Consider the following 12669-nt stretch of genomic DNA (forward strand, 5'->3'; position numbering starts at 1 on the left):
TGTTAATAATTTACCACTTTCAATTCCAACCTCACTATAAACTTAAACTTACACTTAAATACAGGGTGTACGAAAAGTTACTGTGCAGTGATAAATTTGTAATGACATTAAAGTTACATGTACGGCATTCGTAAGAGACCTGCAAGTTGTATGTCCTGTGTTTCTACTTTGTGGTAGACAATGTACTGCTTGCTCAGGCATTTTGGTTTTTGGAAGACTTCTTTGCAAATCACATAATCTCCCATGGAATCTGGCATTCTAGGTCTTCTCCCCCAGATTTTTTGGGCCTCTGGGAGACATTTCTAGCATTTGCTGTAGGAGAAACTGCAATATTATATATAAAACTTCATTTTATTACAATTATATTTATACCTTTTACAAACTGCACAAAAACTTTTCTGACATCTTATGTAAATTGTCTAAAAAGTAACCGTGATTCACAAAATGGAAATAAAATATCTTAAATGTTGTCTCCTGAACACTATAAAGCGCAGACACGCGGACAATTGGCAATTGGAGACAACAATTATCAACACGGTTTCAAGTGCGTCAATATCTTAAATGGTTACCATTTACTATTTTAGTAGACTTACTATTATTAATAGATATGAAGCTTTTATAGAAGAGTTTGAACTAGAGTCTGGGATTTAAAAGTTGAGGAGCAGGAGTTATAGCCAGTAATTTTGTGTATTAACTCTACAGTCATGATTATAATTGTGACATTATTTTTCTTTCTATTATGACACTAAATAAATAAATATTTCATGAATAAATCAAAATTTATTTATTGATAATGATAAGTATTTCTACATATGAATTTTCATGCATTTTTCACATTGAAAAACTGACTAAGTTGATTCTCAAGAGTGAAATGAAGCCACATAATCAAATAAATTCACATTTTACAATGATTAGGACAACATAAACATGTTAAACATTTTGATCACATACACTATCACTAATTACATTATTGTAATTATTCTTCTTTTCTTTTGTTTTACAAAAAAAGTTTTGTTGTTGATGTTTTCTTCTTCTTAAATTAAAAAATGCAGCATTCAATTTAAAAAGCTATCACAAAATTATAAAAGTATGAGTTTATTTTGCAATTAGATTTGTACTATCAACTCGATACTTTTTCAATGCCTGCTGCAACACACTTATGAATGCAATTTAAACAATGCGTTGATTTTCTTGCCACTTTACAAACATTTGACAATACAAATGTAACGTTATTGCAATTAATTTACATAAAAATCACTCGATCTAGCATCAAAGCATAATTAAATGTTCGTTACTTGCACACACATTCATTTAAGTGAGATATAAGCATTTTGCATTTTTACATTTGCTTTTGGCAACTAACGGCCAGGAATGTTTACCTAAAAAGTTATCTTAGGTCAGATAATTTGTATTTTAGACTGCACAAGATGGACTTTTCTTTTAACTTGATTTATATCTGCTTAATTATACAATCTACATGACTGGAATAGTGTCTAAAAATCCTATACTCTTACTAAAGACTTTGCTAGTGATAAGAAATTATGTAAAAATTGTATAAAAACTGTGTGAAAATGTAAGATTTCTCTCTTTTATATATTTATATATATATTTTCTCTTTTTTAAAATTAAATGACAAAATTTGGAATCAATGAGCACTTATCGTTAAGTTCCTCATAAAATTATTAAATGGCATTGCACTGGAACTCATAGCGATATGATAATTATAATCTAAAACAATATACAAAATCTGTACAATATTCTACAAGAATATATTTATATTATATATATATATATATATTTATATTTTAAATATTTAATTTATAAAATTAAAATAATTCGTTATTTAATAAATTATTAAATTTAAAGTTAAGTAATTTCTTTTGTTTCCAATATGTTAACATAGAAATATTTTATATAGCTTGCATACAAATCTGGAATATATTTTGTCTTTCTTGTAACATTAGAAAAAACTTATTCCAATTTCCTTTTTTAAACTATTAACTTAAACGCTAATAGTATAAAACGTCAATAATTCTAAGTTATTTTCTCAATATGTTAGCTATAGTCTTATATATTTATGGTGATAAATTCTATGTAATCTTCAAATGTATTTAGATTCATAAATTAATCTTTTGTGAGTATTATTAGTGGCAGATATGACTATAATTTAAACAAATTATAATATATTACATTCGAGATCCGTGTTTGATCATTCTAATCTGTCGAGTTTGGGGCAATGTGTCCTCGTAAATATACATCGTCGTACAAGTGACCATATAATTCGTCATCAGTCTTGTGTATGGCATGCCGAACATTACGTATGAACTCTCTTTTGGACATTTTGTTCTTAACATGTGGACTACACAGGTCGACTGACAACATAATGAGAGAGAAACACAATATGTATACCATATCTGAAAACAAAAATTCATATTAATTTCTTTATAATGCAGTTAAATTATATATATTGTTTTTAAATAGGTATAATATATTTAGAGAGATGATGATATATATTTTATATTAAAAATCTGTATAGCTTAAAACAGAGATGTCCAACCCGTGGCCACTTAATATTTTTATGCGGCCCACTGCATCCTAAATTTTTTATGTACTGGCACATTTTTATTTATTTTCGTAAAAAATGTTGTTAAAAATTATTCCCGTTTCACTCGATACACGTTGGTGTCGTAACGATGTAATTGGTGCTAGAAAACTGTACCACCCCACATGCATAACATAATATTGTGAACAATTGTTTTCGTGCATGAAAAACATCAAAACTGCTGAAAAAATAGGTTGAGTGATTTCCATTTAACTAACATTCTTAGAACTAAGACTAGTATCATAAAAGCAGATATTCGCAACATTATAAAAGGCAGGCCACATTGAATTTATTTTTATTTTGTGTGAGTATAATTTTTTTACTGTCAATAATACAGTATTTTATGTAATTATATACAGGGTGTTTTTTTTTTATCTTGAGACAATGAAATAACTTACTTGGATCTCATTATTTTGAGAAAAAAGTATCTAGAAAAGTTGTAGGGTTTCGAAGGCCCAATCAATTGGTGACCTTGGATGTGACCTTGACCTTTAAGGTCATTTGAGGGTCAAGTCTGTTTTTTTTCAATGGGAACACACATTTTTTACCCGTCAACGGAAAGAGCAAGAAATTTCACAACCAGACATACCTTTGACCTTATGGTCTAGGTCAAAGGTCACGATTATTTTAAGGTTTAAATTATAAGCTTTTTCTAATGGGAAACCATACTTTTTATTACTGGAATGGGCAGGGAGATAAAAGTTACATTTTGTCACGACCTTATTACTTTGACCTATAAAGCATTTACTACTTTTAGCACTACTCAGGAGTAACAATGTGGAAATAGTTGTTTTCTTTTGGGGGGTGCTTATTTTCAGTGAGTCCCTTTGCCTCTCACTATTGTGCTGCTTGTTTTTTGTGAGTCACCTTAATTCTTGCCATTGCTTGAGATGTTGGTTTCGAGAAAAATTTTATAACAAATGTTCAAAATAATGCTCTTCCACTTCGATGCATTTGTTGAGCTGCGCTTAAAATTATCACGCTTGAGATTTCCTTCAGAGATCAAATTTAGCGTAGTCAAGAACATGGCTGATTGTGAAATTTCCCACTCTTTCCATGTAAATGTAACTTTTACCTCATTTTCTCATTCCAGTAATAAAAAGTATGGTTTCCCATTAGAAAAAGCTTATAATTTAAACCTTAAAATAATCGTGACCTTTGACCTGAACCATAATGTCAAAAGTATATCTGGTTGTGAAATTTTTTGCTCTTTCCATTGATGGGGTAAAAAATGTGTGTTCCCACTGAAAAAAAACAGACTTGACCTGCAAATGACCTTGAAGGTCAAGGTCAAGATCACATCCAAGGTTACCAATTGATTGGGCCTTCAAAACCCTACAACTTTTTTAGATACCTTTTTCTCAAAATAATGAGATCCAAGTAAGTTATTTCATTGTCTCAAGATAAAAAAAACACCCTGTATATTTGTTATTAAAATTTGATGTTCACATTTTGAACTTTTTAAAAGCATATATTTATATAAAATACCTTTGTGGCCAGCTGAATATATGTAAATTTCTAATTTGGTCCATTAGGAACAAAGGTTGGACAACCCTGGCTTAAAACAATATACAGGATGAGTCAGTAGGAGAGGGAAGTATACATTGGGAGATGACAGTATGGGTCGTTGTAAGCAAAAAAACTTTATATGAACATGGATATTTTTCTAAGTAGTTTCAGAGATACTGCTGTTTGAAAGTGGTCACATGCAACAATAATACTGAATGATAAATATTGGATTGACAACAAATGCTCAAAAATTTAATGCTGAATCTCAATACACTTTACAACTTTTATCTAAAAATGACTTGTCATTTCCGAGTTACTCGGCAATGAATGTATCCACTGACGAAATTTGGATCTCATTGCAGCATATATTGATGTAAGCCAAAGCAATTTTAAGTTCATTTAACCCCAGTTAACTGTAAAGTGACCGAGGTTCAGGGTTAAATTTTTGAGCATTTGTTGTGAACATAATAACCTGCCATTCATTATTATTGTTGTATGTAAATAACTTCAAACAGCTTTATCTCCAAAACTCATATTGATATAAACTTTTTCTTACATTGACCTTTAGTATCATCTCCTAAGTTACTCTCTCCTCTTGACTCATCCGTACATTGGAAGAACTGTGTAATTTCACATGATAAGTATATTTTTGTTGTAAATATCAGGTAGCCATCAAATTTACAATGAGATATGCTATACCATTGCATTATTAAAAGAAAGCTGTATAGCAGCTCTATCAGATTTTTATTTATTTCAAATTAATTAGTTTACAACGATGGGAAAATTTCAATATATGTTGTGTATATATATAAAAAATATGCGTATCTTACAGTACCAATATTCATTGTATATAACAATAATTAACAAAGAAATTTGTATATATTAATATAATTTTAAAAAATACAAATATTACCTGTACTTAATCCCAAATGTGGATTGCACTGACAAAATCTCGCAGAAAACTTTTCGAGAAGCGTATGGAGATAGTTATCATGCTGGTTTGGAGCTTGCAATATTTGGAAGAATTTACGTAATGCATGAGGTAAAAACAAATTCTGGTAATTGTGTAGAGCTATAAGATGATCTAGAACGTCCCTCCTGAAATAATTATGAAAATATTCATATTAAATTATTAATATAGCAGTTAAAAATCAAAACGAAATTAAATTATCTTCTTAGTTATTGTGTAATTCCGATGAAAGTTTTATATTTATATATAATAAATTCTACGGAATTGAATTCATATTAAATAATTAATATAAGTAAGTTAATATTCATAAAAATCATATAATTCATTCATATGTTTCATTAGAGAAAGAACAGACTAATATCACTAGTGAATAATGATAATTATTTTAACAAAATACATTATCTAATATTCATATTTTGTTAATAAATAAAATTCATTATGAAAGAAATATCCACATATTTAATAATAATAAGGAAATAACATATTTACATTATGATGATAACTATTTTAAAATTTAATTTATGAATCAAAGAATATTTAATTTATTAAAAGTTTATAATTGTATAGATAAAATTGCTTTAAAATGTATTATAATTATATTATTTATTGAATATTTCAATGCTGTTAACTCGTAAGTGGTTAGAATTCTGTTTAGAAGCACTTACTCTCTTAAGAACTCGGTGATTCTCTTTATAAATAAATTCGTACATTAGGAAACTAATTGCTTTCTTCGTAAACTTATTATGCAATTCTATTAATTAAATGTGCATTAGAGGAAACTATATAAAAAATTCAATTAACTAATTAATTTTCAAATCAATAAAATTTATTCTGCATGCAGGTGTATGAAACTAATGCCTGCATTCTTGCTCCCAAAAATAAAGTTGAAATCAGATTAAAATATATATTTTGAAGCCAAATTCAATGACCTTTGATAATGAAACTTTTAGACTGGTGGAGCAATTTGCAAAATATGAAAATTTGTCACGAATGGTGTCACACGGTACAGATTATTTTACGTCTTGGCTGGGCAATATGTTATTCAGTTATGGCTCTGGAAGTTTGGTAAATTCAAGACACCTTTTTGGTAACAAACAGTGGCCTTATTTGATAAGCAATCTGCTTCCTTTACTAAATAAATAGACTGTTCCCTGCTACTGCACATTTTTAAAGCCTGATCAAGATTCCTGAAACAAGCTGTACACAGTGGCATAGCGAACATAACTGGTGCCTGGAGCACGACACTTTATTGGCGCCCCCCTCCCCCTTCCAGAAACACATGTAGTTTGTCTTGGAGACCATTTGAGCACCCCTCTGCAAGTGGCACCTGGAGCATGATACACCCCCCTTGCTACACCATTGGCTGTACATATTATTCACTCTGTTTTGTATTTGCTAGCAATTCACTGTCAGTGTGAACTAAACTTAAGTGAATATATAGTGAAATGAAATGATTTGCTTTTTTTTCTTTACTTTCTTTAATTTTACTCAAATGAAACAAAGCACTTAAAATGTTTCCATTTCAATGAAAATAATGCTTAATTGAGAAAAAAGAGCTGTAGCACCTTGGAAAATACAATGTATAAGTGCAAAATCATATAAATGGAAAAGATATAACTCAAGTGTTATAATGGAGAAAGTACTGCAGAAAATTTTTAATGTACAATTGCCAAAAATATACAACTGAGAAATGTAAAACTGGAATTTAACTGTATAATGTAACACAATTTATTTATTTATGAAGTATATATCTCTCTCTCTATAATAAGTTTTTCCACTTTTATTAAATAGTGTGTCAAAAAAATAATATTATAGCTATAAAATATACAGGAAATAATGGTAAATAAATCAAATTTCTTGACAAATATTTAAACAATTGATTGGTTAGTTTGATGGATTCTGCTACGAGTTTTGATAGGCCAAAATGTACCAAACTAAGTTAATTACTATGTGGATAGATAGTGCTAATGATGGTTGAGAAAAATGTTTGCATTATACCATTATCATCTAGGACAGAGCTTCTTAAACTGTGTGTTATGACCCCCTTTTGGGATAGCATAACTGAATATGGGAATTGTGAAAAATTTGACAACACTAAAATTTTGTACTACTTATTTATGCAAAGGGACAGTTCCAGCATTGGTGATTATAAAATCAAAATGTTGCTAAACTCTGTAAAAACATTGAAGGTACCCTATGTCCTACAATATCAAATATTCAGTCAAGATTTAATTCTTTATGTAAAAATAAACAAGCACATCCATCTCATTAGTATGCAAATTTGCTTTTGTCTTTAATAAATAGTAATAAATGTTAAAATAATATTTATATCAAAGAATTGTTTTTTGAATAAATTGTTTTATGATTTGTTATTAGTAAATTATTTTATTTGTATAACTATTTTATACACCTACATAATGGGGATCATGCAAAATTTTCTCATATGAACTTAATTTTAATTATACAAATGTATCTGCAGAAGTAAAAACAGATAAAAAAAAATTGACAAATTGCGTAGTTAGTTCAACATATGCATTCAGAAAACCTACTTTATTATATAATGGACTTTAGCTTTAATGAACACCCACTCACTTGAATTAGTCTGGTAAATTGAAGTTTTATTGTATTTTAAACAGATAACAGAAATGAGATATAGACTGAGAGATAGCAAGATGGGAAACTTTACGTAATTGAAAAATCACATCTCATTATATAGAAACCACATGTATACAGTAGCAGTTTCCAAAATACATACATCAAGTATTCATGCATCAAAAATTGTAAATCGTACACAGGCTTTATTGAAAAAAAAAAACATAACAACATACTTTTGTAATTCAAAATTCGTGACAACAAAATTAACCTTCTTCATTTTACATTGAAAGTTGAAAAAAAAAAAAAAAAAAGCCTATGGTCCATAAAACAAAGAGAAGTGTAAATAACAAAATAAATTAATTACCAAAAGTTAGGTACAAACATGCTTAATTTTTGACATAATCACTGTGAAGATTGAGGCATTTGTCATATCTGTGAACGGGCTTTGCAATTCCTTCTTTGTAAAATGTTGCCGCCAGTGACTTGAGATGGGCCTTAACATTGTGTTGAAGATCGTCATTAGTCTGAAACCATGCCCTACTAGCCACGTTTTCAATTCAGGAAAGAGGTGGAAATCACTCGGCGCTAAATTGGGGCTATATGCTGGGTGTTAAAAAGTTGCAAGCTGGGTGGAAGTCTTTGCACCTTTAATGTGTGAAGACTTCCACCTCTTTCCTGAATTGAAACATGGCTAGGAGGGCAACCTTCTATGAAGAGGAGATTGCAAAGCCCGTTCACAGATATGACAAATGCTTCAATCTTCACGGTGATTATGTCAAAAAGTAAGCATGTTTGTACCTAACTTTTGGTAATAAATTCATTTTGTTATTTACACTTGTCTTTGTTTTATAGACCATTAGAGGTTGAAAAAAAACTGCCTTCGTATATTGTTGTCAGGCTATAATAGAAGCCACAAAAAGCTGTATGTAGCTGTGCATCACACGTCAGCATAAACAGAGTGGCATGGCAGAATGGCAGATGAGTTTCAGTGAGTGTGGGGTCTTTCGTTCTTCAAATAATGTAAATTTATAACAAATGAATGCAAAAGTTATAAATCTCTACAATGGAATTTTTTTAAAACATGAAGAAGTATTGCAAATCCATTCCACCAATTTTTGGAAGTTAAGTAGCTAATTTTGAAAAATTAATCGCGGGTCGGATAAACCCATTACGTGGGCTGTATGTTGGCCACCCCTTGGTTTAGACAAAGGCCAACACATAATGGGGCTAGGTCTGTTTTTATAAATAAACAACAACTAACCCGTTAAACATAAAGACTCCAACCAATGCCGAATTATCGGGCTAGAAAACGGCTATAGCAGTATTAATAATTTAAGATAATTTGGAACTAGAGTTAGGCGTTAGGCGCCATCTCTTGCTAAATTTAATAATTAGAATTTTAATTAAATAATTTAAATAAATTTAGGCCTAACTGGAAGAAAAGAATGGCCTCCTTGAGTTCTTGTAGAGTCCTCTGCCTTGAGATACCCCCATAAGAAAAAGTCACAGGGAGTCAAATCTGGAGTTAAGGGCCATTCAACAGCTTCTCATAAAGAGATTAGTCAACCAGGGAACATCTCTGTCAAAATGGTGTGAAAACAACAGTTCATATGGGCTGTGGCTCCATCTTGTTGAACTCAAAAGCCACTTGTATTGTATTCTTTCATTTTAGGGCACAAAAAATTCTCCAGCATGTCGTAGTATCAGTTGGAAGTCACAATAACAGTGACGTCATCCTCTTCAAAAAAAGAAAAAAGAAAAAAAAGGCCCCACAATGCCTACAGAGGACAAAGCACACAAAACAGTAACTTTTGGGCTGTGAAGAGGTTGTTGATGGAGTTCTTGGGGTTCCCAACAGTCCAATTTTGCTTGTTCACTGTGCCCGACAGATGAAAATGTGCTTTGTCACTACTCCACACAATACCTCTAGGAGGCACAGCTGTAAAGATTTAACAATATAATTTTTAAAATCTAACCAAAAATAACTTTCTTACGTGTACTTTGAATAAATAAAAAGTTTTTTCCGTATTATTGTACCATTTTTTTAAAATTCACCTCGTAAATGTGGGACTCAGTTATGCCCCACCCTGTATTTACATATTGCATTATGACAGCACTCCTTTATCTTATCTTTTCTCTTTTTGTAAAAATACTAAAGCATTCTATTGTAAATTGAATAGCCACATTTATCTTTTTGTCTTTCATTGTGGAAATGATAAATTTTACTCTTCTTTGATATACTCATTTTTGCATAAAACTGAAATTGATAAAGGTACATAATGCCATTTCTAAAATAAATATATAACTTAACTATGACCATCTGTTCAAAGAGCAAATTCCATTTTCTGATGTTCCTTATTTAATATCTATATCTAAGCTCCTCAACATACATCAGAAAAAAAAGGATAACCAGATGTTATATAATAGTGCTGCAAAACCCAAAAGGTATTTTAAAAAAATCCTGCATGAAAAATAAAGAACTAATATTCTCATAAAAAAGTGTAATTATTTTTAATGTTTTAACAGGCTATAATAGCTGCAACAAACCAAAATTGATACTGTAATCAATTGATAGATTGCAACCATCTTGCTGGCTAAGCATAGTTTAGACAATCTCCAGAAAGCAATTTGGAAGTAGAGGATCTTTATTAAACAATAATAAAATAACTGATTTCAGCTACACAATAACAAAATAAAATCTAACTCAAAGCTTAAATCTAAACTACTTTTATAAATGTCTCAGCATTACTACACTACACCTCGATGTTTGTGGACATCAGTGTTTGGGAACTTAATATTTTGTGATCAGAAATTTACGCACCAAAATGTCAACATTCATAAAAAGTTTCCATTTTTTGGGAAATGGGAGAATATGTACTACTGTAAACCAGAGCTGGTGCAGTGCAACCTGGATGTTCACGCAGGCAAAATGCTAAAAGGTCACTGCACTGACATTCATACAGTACACCTGTCGTAAGTTATATTACTGTTTTGTTTACCATAATTGTTATGTCATTTTGTTATTGTCTGATCTACTTCATGCTATGTCAAATTAAAGTAATCTGTAACAAGGACCCTGAGCAAGAAAGAACTTCTAAATTTTGTAATACCTTACAGCCTGCCATCCATACATAACAGAACTTGAAGATCTTGAAAAAAAAAAACAAATGAAACTAGAGAAATTTTTTAAACCACTGCCACTTTAATCTTCTTCCACTGACATTCATGTTCCATTAAAATCTTCAGTTTTTTCCAAATTTCAAAGACAAGCAACTTTCAACATTAACATAATCAAGTAATAAGACAGCTGGAGAGCAAAGTCCTTCCATGGTTTCTCCCCAACATCCTTTTATATAGGAGGTACATCGACGATATCATAATTTTCTGCAGGACAGTACCAGATATGACGGCCTTTCCTTTGTCGACACTGTTAATGACAACCCTTATGGCTTGACCTTAGAACTCGAACAAGTCAGCCACAAGGAAGTCCACTTCCTGGACATAAATATTAGAATGGAGGGGACGGGCATCCTCACATCTGTTTTCCGCAAACCAGGTTCCACATCCACCTACATACCTGTCAGGTCGTACAACCCTTTCCCATATAAGAATGCGGCATTCAACACTTTAATTAGGAGGATTTACTCATTCATCTACTGCACAAGCTCTTGCCGCTGAACTATAGCTTATACAGTGTGTTGCCTCCGCACATGGGTACCTGAAGCTTACCCATAAATTGATTGAATGCTATCACCGCACATGCTCCAACGCACTGACATGGCTGACATGCAGAGTGACAACCATCCTGACATTGTAGAATGGGTCCCTATCATGTATAATCCGTACATAAAAATGCCATGTACTGAGATCGCCAAGAAACACCATGCTCAGATCACGTTCAGATGTCCAACCATCTTTGACTTCCTCTGCAATGGGAAAGACCCCCAACCAGAACAGACTCCTTGGCATGAATAGTATCCCCATTAGGGACAACAGATTTGAGGGATGTCATTTACATCAGATTGACAAAATGCTCCTTGGGAGGCAGGTTACAGGTGGACTACATCATGCGAGAAATATTACCGCTCTCACCATTTACATTGTCGATCCTGACATCATGGTGGTCTTTAACAAGGTGAAGCTCGTCCGAACTTTGTCCTGCATGGAACACCTAAAATGGCTAGAGGCCATTCACATATATAAATCGAGCCTCAACTACACATGCATCAATTAACATATAAAGACAAGGTGATTTTGTCGGTAGTCTGGCAGGCATTGATGGAAACCAATCTTTAAATGTCAAAATCTGTCAGACTTACGAATACGAGGCTTGCATAACGGATTTGAATGCATTTTCAAAGTTTTGTAATCTGTATGTTCTATGTTCCATCAGAAATTCTGTTTAACACCCAAAGAAGAACTCAGAGCAGTTCGAAAACATTTGTGGTGAACTTTTTCTTTTGCTCTTTTTGTCACACAGCAGATATAGGTTCTCAGGGTACATTATCAACATAATCATGCAGAATGTAATATGAAAAAATTAAACGAATTAATTTCATTTCTATATATATAATGTGGTGAAAGTTTTTCTTTTAGTTTAAGTAAAATGACTTTTGCAGCATTATAAACCATTGTACAGTATGTTTATTTAATAAAACTATTCATTATGAAAATTTTTTAAAATAGAAATAATACATAATATCTTGAAACAAATTAGAATTTTCACATTAAAAATAAAACTAAAAGTTCAAGAATTTGACATTCATGAAGAGTTACTTAGTCCCAATTAGTCATGAACATGAAGGTATCATAATAATGTCTTTGCTGCTAAATAAAATACAGGAGTAAAGATAAAATAACAATATAATAAATCATTTGTAATAGTTATATCACTGTTAATAGTTTATGTAATAACCAAATGAATAGAAAACATCCAATTTAAGTCAAACTAAACAGATTTTATGACCACATTCCAATTGAAATAGTAGACTCA

At 31.2% G+C, this 12669-nt stretch overlaps 1 protein-coding gene across 4 annotated transcripts in view; it reads right to left on the minus strand.

The window, feature by feature from the left end:
- The window catches only part of LOC136981740 (F-box only protein 8-like), a 43668-nt gene that overhangs the window by 12977 nt on the left and 18022 nt on the right, over positions 1 to 12669 (minus strand). For 2 of the 4 annotated variants that reach the window (XM_067278093.1, XM_067278091.1), the window contains exons 7-8: positions 5025 to 5209; positions 2191 to 2414 (exon numbers count right to left, since the gene is read on the minus strand). In XM_067278093.1, coding sequence (XP_067134194.1) covers positions 2215 to 2414; positions 5025 to 5209 — 385 coding nt within the window. In that variant the 3' untranslated portion in view covers positions 2191 to 2214. Of the gene's footprint in view, positions 1 to 769; positions 1729 to 1774; positions 2415 to 5024; positions 5210 to 12669 lie in introns of those variants that run through there. The other 2 variants (XM_067278092.1, XM_067278094.1) reach the window with 2 other exon arrangements.

This window comes from Centruroides vittatus, unplaced genomic scaffold (assembly GCF_030686945.1).
Source record: "Centruroides vittatus isolate TY-2023 unplaced genomic scaffold, ASM3068694v2 contig_790, whole genome shotgun sequence".
NCBI lineage: Eukaryota > Metazoa > Arthropoda > Arachnida > Scorpiones > Buthidae > Centruroides > Centruroides vittatus.